This window comes from Vanessa tameamea, chromosome 13, assembly GCF_037043105.1.
Source record: "Vanessa tameamea isolate UH-Manoa-2023 chromosome 13, ilVanTame1 primary haplotype, whole genome shotgun sequence".
Lineage (NCBI taxonomy): Eukaryota > Metazoa > Arthropoda > Insecta > Lepidoptera > Nymphalidae > Vanessa > Vanessa tameamea.
In genome coordinates, this window is record NC_087321.1 from 10,196,225 (window position 1) to 10,221,978 (window position 25,754).

General features: G+C 33.6%; 2 protein-coding genes across 2 annotated transcripts; one reads left to right on the forward strand and one right to left on the reverse strand.

Moving 5' to 3' along the window:
* Positions 1 to 380: 380 nt before the first annotated feature.
* LOC113393739 (von Willebrand factor A domain-containing protein 8) lies at positions 381 to 25,754 on the forward strand. The gene is made up of 21 exons (XM_026630764.2): positions 381 to 717; positions 900 to 1,023; positions 1,330 to 1,465; positions 1,704 to 1,871; positions 2,201 to 2,365; positions 12,773 to 12,931; positions 15,364 to 15,703; positions 16,295 to 16,541; positions 17,675 to 17,815; positions 17,977 to 18,112; positions 18,393 to 19,290; positions 19,509 to 19,714; positions 20,123 to 20,310; positions 20,656 to 20,815; positions 20,972 to 21,127; positions 21,712 to 21,820; positions 22,218 to 22,338; positions 22,734 to 22,914; positions 23,430 to 23,575; positions 24,262 to 24,363; positions 25,567 to 25,754. Exons 1-21 carry the CDS (start codon positions 534 to 536, stop codon positions 25,673 to 25,675), a joined length of 4,176 nt encoding a protein of 1,391 aa, XP_026486549.2. The 5' UTR covers positions 381 to 533; the 3' UTR covers positions 25,676 to 25,754.
* LOC113393740 (uncharacterized) lies at positions 3,529 to 4,751 on the reverse strand. The gene has a single exon (XM_026630765.2). It carries the CDS (start codon positions 4,621 to 4,623, stop codon positions 3,628 to 3,630), a length of 996 nt encoding a protein of 331 aa, XP_026486550.1. The 5' UTR covers positions 4,624 to 4,751; the 3' UTR covers positions 3,529 to 3,627.

Consider the following 25,754-nt stretch of genomic DNA (forward strand, 5'->3'; position numbering starts at 1 on the left):
ATATTTCCTCTAACTCCCGACCCTTAAAGAATTTTTACTTTATTATTATGGTACTATTATTGGTAATACATAATTTTATAAAACATTGATTTGTACGTTGATTTTACAGATAATATGGAAAAATCTACAGATAATATGATAAAGTTGGTGAGCTGCGCTTGGTTTATTTTATAGGTAAGAAAGGGGTCTTAGTAATCAATAACATAAAGTAAACCGTGCGCGTCGTTTTAGTAGATTAAATAATGTTCATTTATTGCACTTTTATGACATCCATTTAATACCATAAAAAGGTATGACCTTAAATGGTTAAGAAATTAGAAGCTTGAACGTAGTCATAATGTAATCAGCTGTATTGCGTCATTTTGACATTTACAATAATGCTTAAACTGCGTTGATTAGACTTTGAACTTGCGGATTATCCGCAATAATTATAGTTTTTTGTATTAACTTATAATTTAAGATAATGAAATGAAATGATTTAAGCCCGTTGAAGTATTTTATATTAACATTGTTTTTTGTTTAATAAAGTTAAAATGTATAATCCAGCGGTAATTGTAAAACGAATCGATGTTTTGATTCGTATTTTGAATGGTCGTAAAACGATATTATCCTCTAACTCTGTCCGAGCCTATTCGTCTGAAGGTAAAATTACGATAGGAAATGTAAGTAAAGAAATTACGAAACCACAAAAGCTTCAATACGTGCCTCGAAAATATCGTAAGTTTTTAATGTTTACAATATTTATAACCTGTAAGACTCATAACATTTCTATTTATCCTTTTGAATTATACTTTAAAAATAAATTATAAAAATCATCATAAATCAATTAGGAGAATCAATCAATCAGTACGAAAATTAAATGTGTACCTGTACTCTCTTAATATTTATGTTTGTTGTAGTTATAACTGAAGATTTAGAACTAAAGTCATTATCACAAAGTACTCTACGCAATTTAAGATGGATGATGCAAAAGGATATTTTAGGACAGGATATGTTTTTATTAGGAAGACCTGGACCTAGTCGGTGAGTTTAATCCCAAATGCAGTCATACAGACGTCACTTAAATAGTCAGTGAAGTACATTGAAATAAAGATTGTAGCTTACGGATTTATTATTTATATTTAAAGTAACACAAGTTTGATAGAATCAATTCATTTTTTACCTATATTATATAAAACTTAAATTAGTGATAATATTTAATATGAATACATTCAATCTATAAAAAGTATTTACAATACTAAAAAGTTAAAAAGCATCAATTTTAATATATGATCATGACATACTATATGATATATATTACGAAAATAATATTATTATATTATATTATAGGAGAAAAGTGGCATTGCAGTATTTAGAGTTGACTCAAAGAGAATTAGAATATGTCGCTTTATCAAGGGATACAACGGAAGCAGACCTTAAGCAGCGACGAGAGATACAAAGTTCTACAGCTACATATTTTGATCAGGTATATATGGCTTTTATTTGTTGCTGGAGGTTTTTTATTATATAAAGTTCATTAATTCTTTATTTCATATGTTTATTTACTTGAATATTTATAAGTTATTTGACTTTACATAAAATAAAAAATAAAATAAAACAAACACAGCTTTGCAACAACATTAATTAAAAACTATAAATGTTTTGTTTCAAATACAAGTTTTGTCCATTTTGAGCAGGATATATTTTTTACCATTTTTTTATAGAGTGCAGTACGCGCGGCAATTAAAGGTCGTGTCCTTGTAATAGAGGGTATCGAAAAAGCAGAACGGAATGTATTGCCAGTGTTAAATAACCTTCTCGAAAATAGAGAAATGCATTTAGAAGATGGACGATTTTTAATACCAGCTTCAAGATATGATAAATTGTTACAAGTAAGTTTAATTGACCTATGCTTATAAATTATTGAAGTATAAACTTAATGACTTCAAAATTGTATGTAATAATCTAGTGCATAGCTCATAAGGCAGATCTAGAGGTTCTGGGTCCTCAGGGCGGGCCAATAAAATGTTATTGGGTTTTTCTGTCAAGAAATTCTTCGTTGCAGCTCAAAGTTTCAAAGTTGTAAACGCTTCTAGCAACGGAAAGTTCGTCTAATTAAATTTGAATTAGAATTTTAGTCACATACGTAATAATTAAATTCTTATTGTGTTTTTTTTTCTGTTTAACTGTTTATATTAAATATTTTCAATTATTTTGACAGGAACATGGTGCAGAAGAGGTTTCAAAGTGGCGCTTAGTGCGCGTAGATGAAAATTTTCGCGTTATAGCGCTAGGATTGCCAGTTCCAAAGTACACCGGACAACCACTAGATCCGCCGTTGCGTTCGCGGTTTCAGGCGAGAGATGTCGCTGCTGTTGGATTTGGGGTAAGAATAAAAAAAAACATTATACTGTATTATAAACAAGATTTTAATCATTGTCTCAATTTATAATTTGTATTAAATATAGACAAACAAATTGGTAGGAACAAATAACAGGAATACTTATGACAATTTAATATTTGTCATTAGCTTAGCTTTCATATTTTTGTGTACTTTAATTTTATTATAATAGATATACTATGCCAAACTTACCAATACATAAATTAAATTAGACAGTTAGAAAAGTTATATAAGAACTAACTTTTTTAAAAGCTAAATTATAATCCTGAGTGCTACAGGGTATAAATATAATTTATCTTAACCTATCATTTTCTTCATTTATATATTCCATCCGTGCGAAGCCGGGTGTCTCTAGTATAAAAAGGAATAAATTGAAACATCATTGCGAACACATGAATTAATAAAACAATAACAAATCTTCAGTAAACAAAGCAAAAAGTAATACTTTTCAATATCCATAACGTTGAACTTGGTGTTTTATTTTCCAATAATTTACAATTTATTTTTATAATTAAATAAATCTTCGTTTATTCATTGTCTCCGCGGCCCGCGTTTTAAGTGATGGTCGTCAGGTTTTAGGCATAAATATTGTATTATATTTAATTATATTATATTTAATATATTTCCTTGGAGTTCAAGCTATGAAGCACATACAAAATGTTTGGTCGTGAAAGAGCACCAGACAGATAGACAGACAGATTTACTTTCACATTCATAATATTAGTATATATAAAATATTAATCTTAGCCGAAGGTTTTAAATCTAGAAAAGCACGAAATATTTCGAGCAACGTGGAAGAATAAGGTCGAAACCTTTTCCTTAAGAGGAACGTCCTTTGCCTGCTTGTGGGACAATGCGTTAGGAGGTATTTTTTTAATTTGCTGTAAAATAGATTCGAAATTTCCATAGAATGTAATGTTTATAAAGCAAGAGTATCTTTTTTTTGTTAAAATTGACACATATGCGTTATCATAGTGCCTATAGGAAATAATAAAAAAAATAATTGAATAGGATTAGGGCACTTTATATATATTTTTATAACGAATTTTAAAGTTAACATTTACCATATACTTATACCATATACTGAATATGGTATAAGTACCTACATATTTATCTTTCTTTCGCGAAAAGCTTCATCTTGTCATGTTTTAACATAATTTTCGTTCCATTAAATTGTACTCCCAACGCGCTTAAAGACGTATATTCAATAAAATTACAATATAATGTATGAAGTTAAAGTAATGTTATTATGATTTCTGTGACAATATACTCTCGGTGACACTAGATGGGTTCGAGTTGAACTTTTTGTTCAGCGCTTCAGGCATAAATATATGCACTTGCTTCTTTACCTTCCCTACGTCTGGTATAAGTTTCTTGCTGACCATTTCAGCGTATTGTTTTTCGACAGCACTCCTCTCGTTGGCCATTTTGAGACGCGTCTCCATGACACTCGCCCTCATGTCTTTGACCTTTTTGTTTTCCTTAATCTTCGTGTCATGTCGTGGCGTGCTTTTCGCGTTTCGTGACTGTCGCGCGTAGTTCTCGATCGTGTTCGCCGATGTTGGCATGTAAAATTCCTGCCGATCGATATTCCCATTCGTTTTCGCATCGACAATCTGTTTAACTTCTTTTGCTCTTAAATCCGTTGCGGTTTTCGATTTTGTCAAATTGCGCTTTTGGATTTCGGGCCAGCTGTGCCTCGGCTGCGCCATCCTTTCCACGTTGTCTATTGTTAAGAGGTTCACTTTTCCGGCTAGATCCAGCCATTGCAGAACCCTATCTGATAGTTCTGTGTTTTCTTTGACTTCGGTTCGCACAGTTCGATTGCTCTTAACAGCCCTCATGTTATTATCAGTGTCCAAGTTTAGACGGAAGTTGTTAATGTCGCACAATGGTTGAGGAGACGCCTTGATAATGAAATCTTCTTCGCAATTCTCAACATCGGATAAATTTAATTTTTCTATTTCTGGTTCTTCGTTAACTCGTCTCTCGTACTTCTCATTTCTTATAACGAAGTTTAATTTTCTAAGACAGCCCCTCAAGTCGTCGTGGTGGCTGAGTGAGCTTATGTTTCTGCTCAACGTAGATTTCGCACAACTAGCGGATGAATGCGGTCTTCGACGTTTAGCGACAAGTTTCAAGAAGTGGGGATCGTCGTGGGTTAGTATCGCGTGTCGGAAACCGTCGACCCATACAGTTCTAATGTACATAGGGCGCTGAGACGACTGCCAGAGAGCTGGCATATTACACCACCCGCTGGTTAAAATTTAAACCTTCTAGACACGCGATATACTTTAATCGGTGCAAATGTTTGTTTTCCCTTCATAATTGATTGTTATTTTCCTCAATGATTAAACGCTTGACGTGCTAAAAGAAAGCACAAAGATTAATATCCTGTTATCACGAATATTTGTTGATATATAAAAATAAAATCAAATATTTTTGTCTCAGACCTATGAATTATTGGTAAATAAGAAATATTAAATTTTAAAGCAGACAGATTCATAAAAAAATGTATATACGTTGTAAGAAACTTATTTTTTCCCTCCTGAAATAAATAATGTCGGATTTTTTGTAATTATAAACTCTTTATTTATTAATCATTATTCGTTACATCATTTTGTGACTTGGTTTTGTTTCTTTAACTATTGTGTATTAGGTACCCCCTTAAATTACTGCACTGTCCCCTATTTGTTTATTTAGTTGTGATAAGTATTTGGTGAAATATTTTTTTTCATTTTATCCAAGTTACATCAAGAATTATTGAGCAGTAAATTTTCTGGTAAAAAGGCTTTAATTAATTGATTTTTTTTTAAACCTTTGATAAAAGTCGTTTAATTGAAACGTGTTAAATGACCTATTATAGCAAGTCCTTTCAATTCCCTTGCGTCTTGAATTGATTAATGTGAGTCATGCGTGACGTGACGTAATTAGATGCAACGTATAGGGGAAGTTTTACTGAATGAATGTTCAAAAATTTGGCACCTTATTAGAGTTACGTTTCATTTCCCATCGTTTTTTTGTAAAACTATACTGTTTAATATGCAAAAATTAAAAAAAACATGCTTAAACGACTATTGTGTAGCACCAGTATTAAAAGCGTCTGAAGAACTGTTGTCAAATCGGTTATGTCAAACTTGTTTAAAATTTACATTCAAGATTTGATTAAAATTAATAAACAGAGGAAAAAAGTGATTAAAATTGACAAACAGAAGAAAAAAATAATTTAAAAAACGAATCAAGTTACAATTTGAACATGTCCTATTGGACGTAGCAATGTGATTAAGCGGATCTTTTTTCGTGATTTAGGCATTTTATTTATTTTATATATTTACATAATATTTTACATATTATATTATTTAATGTTGTAATGAAGCTTATGAAGAAGAATACAGCTAGAGATAAAAAACCTATGTATGACATATTTCTATAAAATTAGTTCACCCCTGAATAAAATAGTGTAAATAAATGTTACGAAAATAATGGCCGATATACATGATTCATAATTTAATCAAAATTTTAGTAATTTTAAAATAATATACTTAATAATAATTATCTTGGCTAAAAATAATCTACAACAATTTACAGACCTTTCGGGCGTTTTGCCTTAGATGCAGTTTTTTTAATATTTATAGGAAAACCAAATTAAATCGTCTATTATTTTTTAAGTGTACATTGGACAAAGAAAAACAAAGAACTAAAACCAAAAAGAAACAAAAACTGTCAATTGAAATATTGTCAAGTCACTTTTTGAATATCACAAAATATATAATTTTATATACTTACCAATCCAACAACGTACGTACATACGTTATCATTTGCTTAAAATATTATTCATGTAAAATATTGCCAGTATTTTTTAAACTAAAAATGTATAAAGTATGCAAATTGTCTCAAATACAAGAAATCACTAATATTTGGAATAAATATATTAATTCCAATAATATCAACAGCTTCAAATTCATTATCAATTCATATGTTTTATGTTGATACTATTCTCTAATATTCTAAAATTACACAAACAAATCACTTCGATTTATTGAAATGTAAATGACGTCGCAACGAACTTCCGCGATGCGAGTGACTGGAAGACCCGACGTTACGTTCACGAGTTTTGTCTCGAACTTTGCTATAAAGCTCTGTTCACAGTGATACATTTTCCAAAACGACGACCGTGGTGATAACGCCGTACCGTACCGAAAGTCTTACCGAAGTATGTAGCACGGATTTTCGAATTTAGTAGTTTATAAATTTAAAACCGTCATAGATGTGTATAAATGTATTTATTTGTTGTTGAACCAAATAAAAAAAGTAGGAAGTTTGTTTTGTATTTCGAAGACATCATCATCATCAATTAAAATTAAGTAAAATTAAATAAACGTCTTCGTAAATGCATCACTGCTTGGCCGTTGCTGATTTAATCACGCTGTTTCAGTGTGAGTTTTTGTACATATGACTTGTTCAACTCCATGTTCTTTCAAAGGGGTGACACATGCAGGTTTCGTTAATTAAGCACCTGAAAACTCAACGGGTCTTGCTTGTCTTGAATCTGAACCCTTCATCATCGGTTAATATTGACCTGTTATTTAGCATTATATCGGCTTTTTTCATCAAAACAACGATTAATAAAATTTAATTGACGTTAAGTGGACATATTCCAGCTAGAACTTAATACGGAACCTATGAAGTCCTGCTTAGTTATTTATTATGTTATGAACAAATCTTTATTTTATTTAACTTTAACCTCATTTTAGCTTCGTGTTATTCTTTTTTTGATGCAATTTAAATAAAACGTCATCGCTGAAAAATGCTGAAAAACTTATATTATCGTAGTTTATTCTATATTTAAATTAATTATTTTAAATTTTTTATTCTTTTGAATTGATATGATTTTTTAATAAACACTAATTATATTTATAATATGTAGAGATATATTTAAAAGAAGATATGCAGTTAGGCCAGATTGACGAAAAAAAAAAAAAAATCGATCGTCGCTCCGTTAGTGGAGATAAGATTCGACTGTTTTAGAGGGAGAGATCTATTTGACCGTAGGAATCATATAATTATACGAATAGAATAAATTATGTAATTAAGGATAAAGTCTAGTCTATACCACTAGTATAGACTAGAGTCTATCACTGTAGTTGACGACTATGATCTTGAAGAGTCTATTACAAGTTACTGCTATTTTTTATAAACAAGGAATATTGTTCAACAGAAGAATATATACATAGATGATAAGAAGTTATAGAATTTCAGGCAGAATATATTATATATCAATAATTGTATTATATTTATATAACTTTGTATTTTAAATTTTATAAAAGATTAACTACCGAGTTTCTTGCCGGTCCTTTTCGGTATGACGATTCAAAAGTGCTCGTAAAAGACTACTTTGTATATTTGATTGATGTGATTAATTAATTTAAGTATTCCGTATTTTCTAAAAACGTGGAGTCTACATATCTGAACTGTCTCCCATATTTTATTATAAAGGTACTAAATGTAAATATTTGAATAGTGTTAACCGTAATTAATTTAATTATAAAGGAAGCAAGGTAGCCGTGCTATGCAATTCGTGTTGCTGCTAATCTTTCCCAGTACAACTTATATATTTCATGCGGTAAAGTGACCCTATATCTGGGACTCGCTGTTGTGGAAATACATCATGCAATGTGCTGTATTTGAATATTTCTTTATCCAAAAGGAGGACAATTATAAGTATTATTTTCCATTTCTGATTTTGTAATTTTGGAATAGAGTTAAGGATGAATTGCATGTTTTAAAAATAATTATTCTCCTCGTATCCCCTGGTTTTGCGACTTAGGGCTGACGCGTCACCAATTTGTTATTGCTCTTAGGCTGCGTTCTGGACATGTTCCACTCAATATATTTGGATTTCTAATGAGGAAATTAAATTCTCCAAACCGATATACACCATTTCCTATTGGAATTTGTCCGTAATGCTGCCAGGAGACAGGAGTTGAGAGTTGATAAGGGACGCGTCGTTTCGGTGTATATTTAAAGGATACCGGTGTTGGTAGAGGAAATACTATTAAGGAAAGATTGGGACTGATATTTTGCTTCGTTGCTAAGAATCACCAAAAAAACAGGATAAAAATGATATTTGTAATTATTAAACTTGTGCATCAAATTACGATGAATTATATAAGTTGATTTTAAAAACAGTACTTTTTATGAATAAGCTATTTTTTTATCTCTACTAAAACGAATATAATTATGCACAATTGATTTATTATACCAGATTAAAAAGTGTGTTCATAATTTCAGCTCAATAATGAAAGGAACGAAAGAATGAATGAACAGAAAATGAAAAATTTAAACACAAACTTTACCGTACAGATCATAACTTATAACATAAATAAATATTAGTTACCTGTCAAAGGCTAGGCTCATTTTAAGGGCCAAGTTATAATGACTCGCGGTCCCTATTATTGATATTCGTGCGATCGGGAATCACGCGATAATATCGACAAGAGACATTATAAATTCAATGATTTTCGTGTAATATCGGAACAGCGAAACTGTTAGTTTGCACGAAACATTAAGTTTTATGCGCCAAAATTAGTAGTTTGGGAATGTTCGAAGTCCCTAATGGTGATCTTCTGATAGGCTGATGCGATCTATGTGCTGATGCGAAGTTATGTTCGGGGAAACTATGTTCGTTCTATCTAATCGTATATTTAATGCGATTTTTTTTATATATATTTAGTATTCCTGACTTAAGTTTCAGGCATTTATTAAAAAAATGCAAATAACTGCTTCATTGTAATTGATATGGCTATTTGCGAGTTACCAAAACATTTATTTTATTTCTGTCTGTCTGTCTGTTTGTTACGTTTTCACGGTTAAACCATGGAACCAATTTTGATGAAATTTAGTCCAGAACAAGCTCGAAGCCCGAGGACAAACAGCCATTTTTTAGTTCACCCCTCACAGGTTAAAAGTAGGGGTTAAAGTGTTGCAAATAAGTTTTTTTTATGTAAATAGATAGGCCGACTCTCAAATGAGCCCCCTGATGAGCAACTGATGAGAATACCGCCCAGTGACTACGTAACTGTAAATACAATGGCTTGTAATGTACATTAGTGCATGGTTTTGTGCAGATTCGTCTGGGTAGGTCCCACACAGCAATATATTCTGCCTCCAAAGACCGATACAAAGTATTTATGTGTTTGAGCTTGAAGAGTCAGTAACCTACGGTAATGCTGGACAGCTCGCCATCAGAAGGCTCACTTTTTCGCCAGTCTTTCTAAAGCTATAAAGTTTATCATAAATTTTATTTACTTTATATAACCTGCTACGCTTCTACTAAGAAATAATCAGCGAAGAGTTAGAGACAGTTTTATTTTTTATACTAGTTGTCGATCGCATCTTCGCTCGCGTTTCAGGGGTAGGTTGTCAGGTATTAGTCATAAAAAGTAGTCTTTGTCTTTGCTTAGAGTTCAAGTTTGCTTCGTATCAAATTTCATCAATTCGATTCAGCTCAGTAGTTTCGAAGTGAAAGACAATATACAGACAGAGTTACTTTCGCAGTTGTAAAATTAAGTTTAAAACCTCAAATCTAACTCATTTAGCAACATGTTTAATGATACATGGGACTAATGTCCATATATACATATATTTCTCATAAAACAGAAAAAAAGTAACAGTCTGTGGACTTCCCACTGGAAGACAGATTTTTTTACCGAAACATGCAGGATTCATTTAGATCCTTCATTATGATTCCTTTACCGTTGACTCGAAATCAATTTTAAATACAAATTAAGCATATGAAAATTCATTTGTACTTGGCCAAGTTAAAATTCAAAAACTTCGATTAAGATTCACGTGTTCTTGGTTTTATGTTTTCGATAGGCGGACGAGCAAATGGGCCACCTGATGGTAAGTGGTCACCACCGCCCATAGACAATGGCGCTGTAAGAAATATTAACCATTCCTTACATCACCAATGCGCCACCAACCTTGGGAACTAAGATGTTATGTCCCTTGTGCCTGTAGTTACACTGGCTTACTCACCCTTCAAACCGGAACACAACAATACTGAGTACTGCTGTTTGGCGATAGAATATCTGATGAGTACCAACTCATCAGATATTCTACCTACCCAGACGGGCATGCACAAAGCCCTACCACCAAGTGAATATAAAACAAAAGCAAGCAATTGGCAAATCCAATATGTGAAGTAAAACAAGTAGATAAACATTGTCTAGGTATAAGGAGTTAGTTAAAGTAAAACTAGACCGTATTCAAATGAGATCGCTATCACATGTCATTGCGACTTGTATAGGTTCTGTTTGTGAGATTGCTAGACCCATAAACAACTTACGTGACCTAACTTATCTAAATACGACACGTAATATGCTCATAAAACAAATAGCATTCTTTTTTCAAATAATATCAGGCTTTGCGATTAGTGAATTTTGTATACATTGGTTGGTTCTAGAACGAAATCTATATTTAAATAATTAACAAATTATGGTTTTAAATCTGTACAGCTATTCTATAAGAATAATCGCGGAACTCATCGCAGAACCCCATCGTAAATGTCAAGTAATATGCGAAATGCGAGATGCGAAATGTCAATATATATTCTTTTTTTTTTTTTTAATTCAATTGCTACGATCTTTACCATTTCAACTTAGTTTATAGTAAAGGAATGTAAGATAAATATTATAAATTATAATGTACTATCAAAAACGTCGCAGTATCTATTTATTTAGGATAATTCAAATGCAGCCTTAATCTGCAAGAACTCACTTCATATTTCACTTGACTTATTAACATTATATTATCTTGGTTACCGCCAAGCTGCAGAACTTGTTGTTTTTCTGTCCCGGATAGAAGGATGAGTGAGCCAGTGTAACTACTAGACAAAATTATATTACCATCTTACCATTGTATACCTGTCTGTCGATAGAATATGTGACTTGGCGATATGGTAGGTGGTACCTACCCAGTTTTGCACAAAGCCAAGTGAATTGGTAATTGGTAAAGTTTTTCTATAGTAGTTTAAAGGATTACAAGTAACATAAGGCTGTCATTATCCAACTAAAACAGATTAAGTTACAGTTATATACGAGTTGATAGAATTAATTTTCCTCGGTAATTGCGGCAAATAGTTTCCGTGTAGCGGCGAGGACTTAAATGGGCGTAGACATGAAGGCGTGATTATTCTTGTTACTGTACGGGAATTTGTAATCAGAGCTATGCTGGTTGAATTTTTTAATTCCAAACTTTTCAATTGCAATCTACACGAATTAATAAGGATATGTTACCTTTTTTTTTTTTAAACATTTGTAATGTCTAACGGAAAAAAATTCTACTAATCTAATATAAATTATTTTATGTATACATAAATCTTATACCAGATTATGTAGTGTAGTTTAGGCGAAGGTTCCGTATATAATATTATTATAATTTATAAGTAGTTGTAGTTCGCAGTTATACCCGCCTTAAATTTAAATTACTAACGTGATAAGGAATGAATATCGTTCTATGAATGCACTTTAATTTATTTGTACCGATAAAGATTACTTAACGCTTAGTGCTCTGTACATTAAGAGATCTTAAAATTCAGTAATATAAGCTTCTCGCGGTCTCAGTTCGCTCATATTTGTAAGTACTTAAATAATCTGTGAACAAACTGTTTAGGTAAAAACATAAAAAGGTAAATATATCGAGACGATTTGTGGCGTTCGCGTGTGTTACTTCGGCTGGTTTGTAAATCTTCCAACTTCGCGAACATTGCGACAGTCGTGTTGTTTGTTTTACACCAGAATGATATACTTAGATTTATGGTATTCGTTTTATCATTATCATCGGAGAACGCAACACGAAGCGCTTTTGTTTTTTTTTTCAATTGTAACAGTTATTTTGTTTTTAATTAAATTATTTAGACACATGCAGTTTACATTTGAGCAATTAATTGTCATGAAACGGAACTCTAACGTCTTTTACAATTATATACTACAAAATGAAATAATTGCCTAGGTTGAATTCCTATTTAGATGTATTTCTTGTATACACAGATGTTAACATAAGATAAATGATAATCATCATCATCCTCCTGCCCTTATCCCTATTTTACTTGGGGTCGGCGCAGCATGTCTTCTCCTTCCATACTTCCCTGTCGGACGTCATCTCACAAGTAACATTCTTTCTAACCATATCGTCTTTCACACTATCCATCCATCGGTTCTCCATCGTTTCTTTAAACGAAATACCACTGGCTCGAAACGTATTAACTACTAGTATAAAAGTATTACATATTTCTTGTAAACGCACTCTAATGTTCTAAGTTTAAAACATAATATATAGCGAAAGCAACTTCGTTTCAAGTTTTTAAACATATGAAATATTCAATTTCAGGAACATCTAAACGCCTTGAAAGAAGAAGCACCCCGTGTGGATACGGCCAAGCTAGAACAATTGTTGTCTGCCGCCTATGCACTTATCAGCCCTGAATTGCAGCAAATAAGTCTACCAGACTTCCCAGTGGATAGCTTGTATGCTGCTGCACTAATTTTGGTAAGATTCTTTTTAGTTATTAGTTTTCTTTCTATATAAACTTCAATTATTGGAGCCATAAGATCATGTTGTCTTGATCAAGGTGAGTCATCGTCTACTAATAATGTAACACCTGATAAAATTAAAATGACATGGAAAATTATTAATTACGAAACTGGATGAGTCAAAAATAACATCTCCGACTTTAGCTTATCTATTGATAACAATTTATTTTCCTCAGATCGGGATGTTGCAACTGTTTTTGAAAAATTTTTTGCTGTCATTCCATTTTCGACTACTAACTCATTAAATTCCTCTCCTACCGTTGCTGAATCATTATTAAAAAACAATGTGGAATAATGTAATATTAGTTTTAAATTTAATACAGTAAGTGTAAATGATGTAATAAGTTCCTTCAGATCACTAGATATTAAGAAAACGGCCGATCTGTGGGGGATCTCTGTTAAGGTAGTCAATTCAATAATTGATGTAATCGCACCCTACCTTGTCACTATATTTAATAAATGTGTCCTTAGTGGCGTGTTTCCTGACCTCATGAAACATAGTAGAGTATTACCAATATTTAAGTCAGGTAGTACATCAGACCCCAACAACTATAGGCCCATCTCTGTACTACCAATTCTTAGCAAGATCTTTGAAAAGTTATTACTAAATCAAATGCTAGTACATTTTAACAATAACAAGTTGCTACACAAGAAACAATTTGAATTTACAAGGGGTCGCTCGACAACTGACGCTGGTGTTGAGCTCGTTAAAAATATTTACAAGGCCTGGGAGGAGCCACAGGATGCCTTAGGGATATTTTGTGATTTATCTGAGGCCTTTGATTGTGTGCAACACGAAACTTTGGTCAGGAAGCTACGTCATTATGGAATTAGGGACACTGCACACAGTCTTCTGATTTCGTATCTGAGCAATCGGATTCAGAGGGTTGATGTAAATGAAAAGAGATCTCCAGGGTCTCCAGTTACTGTGGGGGTTCCTCAAGGATCAATTCTTGGACCATTTCTCTTCCTTGTTTATATAAATGACCTGCCAATGGGGCTCCCATATAAATAATTTGGCGAATAGACTCAGCTCTGCAGCCTATGCGGTAAAAAAAATTAGACTTTTGACTGATGTGGATATGGCTCGCCTTGTGTATTATTTCCACAGTATAATGTCGTATGGCATCCTACTCTGGGATAATGCAGCTGACATTAATACCATTTTTGTACTGCAGAAGAGGGCTATTCGTGCAATTTATAACCTGGGCCCAAAAGATTCGTTAAGAGGTAAATTTAAAGAAATTAAAATAATTACTGTCGCTTCTCAATTTGTTTTTGATAATGTTATGTATGTACGCAAAAAGTTAATGATTTTCCCAGAAATTGTGACGTACATTATATTATCACTAGGAACAAGAATAAACTTGTTACTCCAAGTGGGTACTTGGATATATAATCGGGTGATTACACAGGGTTAGTAACTCTGTTTTGGGGCAATGTATACGTTTTTACAACAGGATCCCAGAAAACGTTCAAAATTATTCAATTATAGAAATTCAAAAGAATCGTTAAAGAGCGTTTGTGTGTTAAAGGATATTTACAACACTAATGATTTTTTAGTTGACTGCACACCTTGGGTATGAAATGGTCGTCTCCAGGCTGTTTCAAATAACTAAAATATAATTATTATTGTACATGCAAAATGGAAAAAAAAATATCCCGCTGAGTTTCTTTCGCCGGTTCTTCTCAGGTCCGAGGTGTTAAATTCCGAACCGGTGGTAGGTTTTTGACTATCAATAAGCCAGTGTAAACACTTCTATATTGAATAAAGATTTTTGACTTTGACTGACTAACAGCACAATTCTCGAGTTAAAAAGATTAAAAATACATTAAGAAAAAATAATATTTCTTTTAATTTTGTCTATTCTCGAAACCACAATACAAGACAATGAAGTTTTATCATGAAAATATTCTTGCCTTATAATATTCTATTGAAATTAAGTAAATTTAACATTGACCTTGAAACAAAGTTGGGAGACGAGGAGATCGCGTGAAACGCGCATCGGTAATAGATTTCAAGGACGTGTCAACACGCACGCACCGTAAAATATTTGCGAGTGTATTTTATGAACCCTTAATCGTTCTTATGATGACAGTTTGATTACTTATTTTTTATAGAGCTCTATAGAAATCTATGTAAGGTAACTCGGGCATAAATCCAATCCTTGGGATTAGGATTTATTAAGGACTCCTTTCCTCTTAAAGTTGCGTTGCAACAGTGCGGGTAGGCGTATTTACATATTGTAGAATACCAACCGCGACATTCAACCGAGACAGTCGCACAAATTAATTCCATGAAACACAGTCGTGTTTGCCTGGATTTAAAACGCCATCTCGACTCCTAAGTCAATGTACTTCCTTATTCAAACCAAATTTTGTTTTCAGGAAAGGAACCCAAATATACCCGTGCACAAACTCTTGTACTTTTTATATCCATACAACACATTCCTTTCAAAAGACCACGTGAAGAACGTGCAGGCCGTTTTACATAACCTCAATATAGACACCAAACCAGATTGGAATATATCTCTAAAAAAGGTAGACTTTAAAGAAAACCAGGACATTATAGATATGGAAATTAATGGTCAAACCTCACAATTTGGGGTTGCCCTCGGTGATAGAAAGAGTAAGACGGAGAAGAAAGGATTTGTTAATACTGAATACCAGACTCAGTTGCTGAATGAGATACTTCTAAGCCATAGTGTTGGAGATTTCTGTATTATTGGTAAGTGTTAAAGTTACTATTTATACTGTTGCAGGTGAGGATACAAGAGAAAAGGTCGCAGAACTTTAGAGGATCATTGATTATATTATTATTATTATTTGTAAAATAGTTAGGTGGACGAGCAAATGGACCATCTGATGGTAAATGGTCACCACCGCCCATAGACATTGTCGTCGCAATAAATTTGTTCCATACCTTAAAAAGCCATACCTTAGAAAGGAAAATGTTAGGCTTGAAATCTCCGATACGCCTTAAACCTGAGGAACTAAGTTGTCATATCCCTTGTGCTTGCCATTACACTCACTCATTCTTTAAAACAGAACACAACAATATTAAATATTGCTGATTGGCGGTAAAATAGATGGTGATTGGGTGGTACTTACCCTTGGAGTGCTTGCACATAGCTCTAACACCGAGTAAAATCTGTGTATTACAATTGATGATATTGTGTCAAAATTGCATTGTTTTTATTCTTAGATGTATTCATTAGAAATAAAAATTTAAAATGACTTTCAACCATATATCAATTATTTCACTACAATTTAGGCTATTATTATTGTCAAAGTAACTTTCTTTCATTTTCTCTTAAAGGTCCCAAAGGATGTGGTAAAAGTCTTCTTGTGTCTCAAATGGCGTCCTTATTAGGTTATACAATAGAACCTATAGTCCTGTATCAGGATATGACAGCTAGAGATCTAATTCAGCAGCGTACAACCTTGGACAACGGGGATACTGTTTGGCGAAACTCCGCCTTAGTTGAAGCAGCTCTAAAAGGACATTTGGCAGTATTAGATGGATTACATCGAATACATGCCAGTACTTTAGCTGTTTTGCACAGGTGATTTGATTCGAGCTAATATTCATTCAAAGTCTAGACTAATAAAACTACTTTTGAATTGTCTTTTTTGAGATTGAAGTCAATAAGCACCGGTTTGGAATTGAGTTTTAATGAATTAATTTAGATATATTGCAAGGTTTGTTTGTAGTGCATGCAACGGAACTATAAGTAAATCGTATAAATACGTATGTCTATAAATATAGGAAGGAATACGTAAATCTAAAGTTTATTTATACTGCTACTGCTTATTTCATTGAAAAATGGTATAAATTATATTAGTTTATAAATAAGTAATTATCGACTTATAACATTTCGGATCTAAAACAAGTTTTAAGTTATTTTAAATATTAGTGGTGTTTTAACTTTTGTTGTTGTTGTTGATTGAGTTTTTAAACAAAATAATGAATTAGATTTTTTTTTAAATAAATTATTGTTATGAGGAAACTTCGCAAATTATCAGACTGATAATATTATTGTAGCTTTCGCGTGATTGCTGTAGATACGAATTTACAAACTTTATAATTACTTGATTTTCATGAAGTTTAACCGTATTATAGATTATTTAAATTTTAACAGACACGCAAATGTTTGTTAACATTACAGACAGTTTAACATAATAATTGTGTTTAGTGCCACGGGTCCCATTTGTAGTTAAAAAATATTTCTATCAGTTCCTTCAACCTGCAAAATTCCATTTTACGGCATCGATAACTAAAAATGCTCCTGGCGTCGACAATAACCGACTTAAAGTGAAGCGCCATTTTGATATATATTTCTTAAAAAAAAATATAAGTTTTATAGTCAGCGTCGCTTATCACATTCTGACATTTCACGCTCCTGTTAAGCGGTGAGTTTCGAGTTTCGTCTTACAGAATAGTCCTATTATATATTGATTCAATATATAATTAACAAAAAAAAAAAAACAATTTTATTGAGTAAAGAAGTATTTTATTTCCGTATTATTAGTCAAAGTGAAAACAGTCACTGGTTAAGAAAAGAAAATGTTAGGCTTGAAACTATTATAATCATTGGGGTTATTTAAAATTACCTGTATTAAATCTGTTTTATGCGAATATTAGAAATTACTTAAATTACAAGAGGTGTTATTTCAAGAAATCGTTTGAACGTAACAGGTTAGTCCACGACAGAGAGATTCAACTCCACGATGGCACCAGACTCCTTCGCCACGATAGATACGATGATCTGCTGTCTTCTGGACTGTCTCAAAGAGAATTGGAAGAAAGCGGCGTTAAGAGAATTCATCCTTCATTCAGGTAAAAATCATAATCAGATCAGTATTTGATAAGATAAACTTATAACTAAGAAATAAAATATTTTTGTCTTAGCAATTCACTCGCGTTTAAGAGAAATCGTGGAGAAACATTTGTAAAATGTGCCCAAATCATGTTTTCTATATCTAATTCGTTTTTCGCAGACTAATAGCACTAGCTGAACCTCCTGTCACTAGTCGAGGGCAACACTGGCTGTCTCCTGAAATACTCAGTTTGTTCATATTCCACGAGATGAGGAATTTAAGTAAAAACGAGGAGATATTCATTATTAATTCGTTGGTAAGTTTAAATACATAATACACAAGCACTTTTGTATCGTCACTTTACAAATTTGTGTTAAATGTAGACCTACCACCGGTTCGGAATGTAGATTCTACCGAGAAGAACCGGCAAGAAACTCGATAGGTAATCTTTTCTTTCATTTGAAATATAAAGTTATATCAGTTACATAGAAATAATTTTATATGATATATCCTATTTAATAGTCAACAAATATGAACGCCACGCTTGTTTATCTTCTATTTCTGTATAAAGTAATCGATGTCATATCGTTTAACAGTATGGAGACATCTCTAGTCCATTACATTCTATAATAGACTTAGCCGATCAACTAAGACTATCGGAAGACAGTACTCTAAAGAATCTCTCATCGTCCTTATCTACGAGACAGCTCCTGAGGATAGCAAGTCGAATGTCTAAATATCCTGCTGATTCAGCTTATGAAACCGTACAAAGAACGTTTTTGGCAAAATTCCTTCCGAACTTAGCTAGACGAGCGCTTGATGGAGCCAGTCAGAAGATTGGAATCCAACCACCAACGAAATTTGGTATTTTTGGACGAGATCCTAAAAAAGTTGGATGTTCTGTTCAAAATGGAGTGCTAACTATTGGCAAAACAAGCACGGAAATATTTAAAACTGATGCCTTAACCAAAGTTCCTGATATTCTATTCTATGACGTACCTCAACATATTGCTCTTCTGGAATGGCTCCTGCAAGATTTCCTACTGGGAAACCATTTACTCTTAGTCGGTAACCAGGGCGTTGGAAAGAACAAAATAGCGGATAGACTTCTTCAATTATTAAACCGTCCGAGAGAATATATACAGTTACACAGAGACACGACCGTCCAATCCTTAACTGTTCAGCCAACTGTGCGAGATGGTGTTGTCATTTACGAAGATTCACCATTAGTCAAGGCTGTTAAATACGGCCACGTTTTAGTTGTGGATGAAGCAGATAAGGCCCCCACTCATGTTACTTGTATACTGAAAACGTTGGTGGAAAGCGGAGAGATGATCCTCAGTGATGGAAGACGTATCGTGCCTAAGGATATGATGGAAAGTTCTGGAGGGGATGTGTCCAGTTTTATACCGGTGCATGAAGATTTCAGGATGATCGTGCTAGCCAATAGACCAGGATTTCCTTTCTTAGGGAACGACTTCTTCGCTTCGCTGGGTTAGTCTTTATTATTATAAATATTTTTTTGTACTATTCAAAACATGTACATAAATTGAACATCATTCGTGTATTAATCTAAAACTAAAGTAACTCAGGATTCAGCTCTTATACATAAAAAGTATTATTTTCTTAGAAACTTAAAAGTATAAATTTTTTTTTAAATAGTTAGGTTTTCTTTCAATAACGAATTTTGAGGACTTATTGTTTTATTACAGGTGACCTTTTCTCCTGCCATGCAGTGGACAATCCTTCAATAGATTCAGAGCTAGAGTTACTCCGCTCCTATGGTCCTGATGTACCACAAGAAGTAATGAAGAAATTGGTCGAAGCTTTCGCAGTACTAAGGAATATGGCCGACCAAGGTCAATTAACTTATCCCTACTCCACACGAGAGCTTGTGAACATCGTTAAACATTTGCAGGTAAAATAATTTCTTTCCACTTATTTATATGAACTTAGTGTTGATGTCAAAAGTTTGTCTGTCAGATTCTTAATATGTTAACAGTAACAATGTCATCGTAAGGGTCTGCCCACATTTGCCCACGTCTGCGACACGGATCCGGTATAATCCGAGCACGTACACCACTTGTATTACCGTTTCGAGTGGTTTTGACTGTAAAGACTAGAATATAATAATAAAAAATAAATATAACATATAGAATTGAATGACTATGAATATAAAAAAATATTTTCGTTGCGTTCGTGTTACGTGCGGTGCATACATATAACAACAAATTCTCCACTTAAACTCAATTATATTATAAGCTACCGCCTCGTTAGTGATGTGTGATCACCTCTTTTCTGACCTTTGATGTCGTCGTCGTTCCAGAAATATCCAGAAGAGGACTTAGCAACAGCGATCGGCAACGTGTTCGATTTCGATCGTTACAGCAAAGATATGGCCGATACTTTATTAGAAGTATTACACGCTAGTGGGCTACCCACTGAGGGAGTGCTAGAGGGGAGATCAAAGGAAGCCTTGCAAAAGATACAAATGACTATTGAGAGAACCAGTGGGTAAGTATTTTATATTAACGCACTTGATGAATACACCGTAACCGCACATGGCAGGATCGAATTCGGGCCAGCGCCACTGAATTTTCATGTGCCTAATTTGTTAGGTCATTTCTTGCTCGGCTGTTTTGGATAACATTTTAAGAAAATGTGCATTAGTCCAAATATTATTCGAGCAGCGTGGTGGAATAAGCTCCAAACCATGTTCTCAAGAGAAGAGGCTTTTGCTCAGCAGTGGGACATGATGGAGCTAAAACTTGGTCTTATCGTTTTTATTTCGGATACTTTATCATATTCCCTTTTTCAACAACTTAAAAATTAACTCTCATTTGCAATATTTGTTCTTAGCAAAGACGTGTCATCTCCCAAGCATGGTAAAGAAGACCCTGATAACCAGCCTCATGTAGGTGGTAACACGTGGGCTGGTGGAACGGGGGGCAGGGACACAGCGGGGCTCGGGGGAAAGGGGGGACCGTACCGACTGGATAAAGGGCATGATGTCCATCAGGTGTGTACACTTTTCAGTTATTGTTTCGCTGTAACTTGGGGTTTGATGGTTAGAGTTCGTCTAATTATTGTTACTAGTAAAAAGCTTTGAACTTTGAATAGGGCTATTGAATATGTATTAATATTAATAATTATTATGTAATCCTTCGATTTTCAGCTATCAGATGCAGAGAAAGATGATATTCCAGAGCACGTTAAGAAGGCGGCGCGGGAGATGAACAGGAAGGCTTTCGAGGAAAGATTGAAAGAGATTAAGATGAGTGAATATGACGCGAAGTTGTACGGCCAATTCTTAAGAGCTGTTCAGCCTCAGGTTAGATTATTTACAATATTTTGTAATTGTATTATGTAATTACACGTTTTGAAATCAGGGTAGTTAATAGTTCTGGTAGAGGAGATAAGACCTCTATCCCATCTCCAATTTCAACTCAAATCGCGGGTGACGTACGTTATCATGCTAAGGAATTGTTTCTCAAGCGAATCCCTCAATCGAACTTAAGTAAGAGTCTCAACCATTTTATAGTATTAAACTTTGCTACCAAAAACATTGAGGGTTAGCCAAACAGGCGGGCGACTAGCCTCTAAATATGCCAAATATATTGTTTAACAACCCCATGACGTATTTTGTTATATATATTTTCTCGGTTATTTGTTTATTTCGAAATAACGAAACGTCTACTTTTAACAAGTGTATTTAAGTCAGTCGCAACATTTACGATGCGATAGAATATTAAAAAAACTCCGGTTACACGTACATATTTGGTTTCATTTGGTCTTTCCTTCATTTTGCGCTCTTGCTTTACGAAAATATAGCAATATGTATAAATAAATAGCGTTGATTAAGAATTATATTTTTAAACCTTTAGGAAATGTTGCAAAATCGTATAAAATCTTTAGATTGGAGCTCTTCGAGGAGTTTTAGCTGAATTACAAGCTAAAAAAAAGGAACGACAATGGAGCAGACATCAGACCAGCGGTGAATTAGATGATGGAAAAATAATTGAAGGTAACTTTTGATTAACAAAGTACGAATATCGGATTCGGTATCGGTTGTTAAGGGTTTATTTATTTTATTGAATATACATAACGACCGGCTTTATATTGTTGGCAGACATACATATGTAGCTATAACATTTTTTATACATAACAGTAGTCAGGATTTTATAGAATTTTCTTTATTGAAAAATAGGCACAGGCAAGAATAGCATCGAGACCAAGTATTTGGCACAGAAATATATGTATATTGACACAAAAATATGTATATATCATATAGATCCTATGTCTGTATTTAAAGGTACTTTTGACCAAAAAAAATGTCATCCATTGCATGTAGAAAGTTTCAGTTTTTTAGCATATTCTATCCCGGAACTTAATGCAACGTATTAAGAATAATTTTGATTTAGGTATAACTGGTGAAAGATCTATCTACAGACGGAGGACTGAACAGGACCCTCCTCCGGGAGCTCCGCCAGACAAGCCCAAACGTCTGAGACTAGTTGTGGACGTATCCGGCAGCATGTATAGGTCAGTATTGCAGGAGCATCAATAATACATTTGTTTTGATTTTTATTGTTCTGTCTAAATATAGAATCTCAATGATTATTAGAGCATACCATTTTTCGAAGTGGAAAACCTTTTCGTATTTCTATTATCACACAGCAATTTTGTGTGTTGATGTATTGTGGTTTGAAGGGTGAGGTAGCCAGTGCAATTTCGGACTCGAGGGACGTAACACTTTATATACTGCTCCTGGCTACGCATTGACGGTAATAAATGGTTTATATTTCTAAAATCATCAATGACTATAAATGGAGTTTACCATTTAACAACAGATGGCTAATTTACTCAATAATTATGAATCAGATTTTTTTGCTTTATGACGTAAATTGGTGATTAATTAAGATATTAACGTCTTACAGGTTTAATTCATACGACGGTCGTCTCGAACGTTCTATGGAAGCTGTAGTCTTAATGACGGAAGCTCTGAAGGGTTACGAATCAAGAATAAGATACGACATGTATGCTCATTCAGGAGAGGAATACGCCTTGGAATTGGTCAAGGTGGACAGGCCTCCGGAGAATGAGAAGGAACGGTTACAAGTGAGTTATAAAATTCTACAAAAATATTCATGATAACGACTTTTAAATGACAATTTTCACACTACGGATACGGATTTTCCTCCTCCTGGTTTTTCTGTTCTAAAATAATATTTTGAAAATAATGTATTTTACTCAACAACAAAAGAGATTGATCACACTCCAGGAAAACACGTACGAGAAGAATAAGGGGCTAGGGTTCGATCCCTGTGGCACTCCTGCTGTAACTATTACCGATAAAGAAGTGCACCTTTTAGTAGCAGCCAAATGCGTTCTTCTATTTAGATATCGTTCGACCCAATGGAGTAAGCAACAATGTATTCCAGCAAGCTATAAGTTTATAACAAAGCAAAACAAGGTTCACCTCATCAAATGCTTTTGAGAAGAAAAAAAAGTAAATTGAATTGAAAAACCTGAATTGCTTTAAGAAGATAACTTATTAGGACGTAACTGAAATTAAAATTTAAATACAAATGAAATACTATTTTAGTGAATATTGATGAGTCTTCGTCCGGCAGATAATCCGCACGATGCACGCGCACGCGCAGTTCTGCTGGTCGGGCGACAACACGCTGCGCGCGGCGCAGCACGCGCTGGGCGCGCTGGCGGCCGAGGACGCGGACGAGGCCGTGCTGCTCGTGCTGTCCGACGCCAACCTGCGCAGGTGCGCTCTTTGACGGTTGTTGCTGAGCCGAGGTGGCCCAGTGGTTAGAACGCGTGCATCTTAACCGATGATTGCGGGTTCAAACCCAGGCAAGCACCACTGAATTTTCATGTGCTTAATTTGTGTTTATAATTCATCTCGTGCTCGTCGGTGAAGAAAACATCGTGAGGAAACCAGCATGTGACTAATTTCAACGAAATTCTGCCACATGTGTATTCCACCGACCCGCATTGGAGCAGCGTGAAGGCCTTAGCCCCGCAGTGGGAAATTTACAGGCCGTTAATGTAAATTGATGTTTTTTAGTGTCTATAGTTTTGAAATTGTTGTAGAATCGAAACTTAAAATCGTTAGAAGAAATCAAAACCGGATGTATTGTATTAAACATATAACATTTTAGTTGTAGTAAAGAAAACAAAGGTATTTTCATTCAATAGTTTAAAAAAATGTTTTTAATTCAATCCTTTGGGATTAAAACTGGCCAAAAAGGAGTTAATTTACTTTTTGAAATGTTATCTCACTAATTGTTAATCGGATACCTAGAAAATACGGAGCATAGAAAATATAGAACTAGCCGCGGACCGCGCAGAACTCAGTTCCAAAGAGTTGCAACCGATTCAAGTAGTACGAGAACACCCAAAAATATTATAGTATCATATCGATCTTATCTCCGGTTTTATCTTTTGCAGATATGGCATCCGACCAGAAGATTTAGGTGCAATTTTAACATCAGATCCAAGAGTACAGGCCCACGTTATATTTATCGGAAGTCTCGGCGATGAAGCCGCTACGTAAGTTTTTCAATGTTTACCAAGTGTTAATAACTTCAAATGTCAAATGAATGGCTCTATCAATGTTAGAAATATAAAAGCGGAAACCCGAAATCAAATTTTATTTGGTATTAATTTATCAAAAGCTTTGATTATTTATATTCTTAGACTGTTAAAGCTGAGAATTCAAAATCAAAATTGTGGCCACATCTCGGCCACACAGTACACGCGCGCTGGTTTAATAGTGTAAAATTTCGCGTGTATTAAGCGTAGCCTTTACTTGGATAAAAAAATTGACTCGTTTGTTTTAGTTATTTTGTATTGCGTTACTTTATTTAGAAATAAAAATAATCTAAGCTAAAAAGAAGTAAGTATGATACTAAATAAAAATTGAATTATAACATCATCAAAAATTCAATACACTCTAACATCAAAATTGATAAAAAAATAACTAAACACAATTTAAGAAATAAGGATAAATTGAGGCTAACTGGTGTACGTACAAAGTCGGATAAAAAAACCATACTGTTTGAGGGAGTCCAGCTGTATAATAATTTACCTAATCATATTAAAGGTGCGGACATCATGAATTTTCTAAAATCAAAATTAAAAGAATACGTATATACAATTTGATCAAAGTTTTAATGAAGCGTTGTTTACAAATGTTTACATTAAGCGTTCAAGAGGTATAAATATTGTCACGTCCTTCTATAGAATATTGATTGTATCCCATTGTAAGTGAACTTTATGTTTTTATGAGAAATAAATTATTTAAACCTAATTGATAATAATTAAATACTATAGTAGCCATACTTAATATTATAGATCCTTTTCATTTCCTTGTCTTGATCTGTGTTATAAAGGACTTTCATATTTATATTTAAAATATAACAGTACATACAATTTTAGAACGGACATAGTCTGTGTATGTTTGTATGAATATATTGTATATATTTTGAGAGTATACATAACTTAGTCATACCTGTGTTTAGTTTGATTCTATAAAATAGTTTTCGCTCTAGTTTAGGGTTGAACGTCAGCTATTATTTACACAGTATATTTATATATTCTAGCCTATATGTTAGTTTGATGTATGTGCTATATTATTGTAAAGTTTCATTAAAGTATATTCTGTAGGTACATATAAACTTTCGCCTTTACTAGTAAGACTAGACTAGTAGACTTTAATGCACGTAAGGATATAACCAAACTATGTTGTTGCAGACTCTTGCGCCGGCTGCCCGTGGGACACGCACACGTGTGCATGGACGTCGCATCTCTGCCACACATCATGCAACAAATATTCGCTTCATCGTTAATGCAGACCTCATAAACCAAATGTTATATACTACACGAGTATTATCGAAACTAATTTCACATTTCCGTATATGTATTAGATTCTCGTTAGAAAT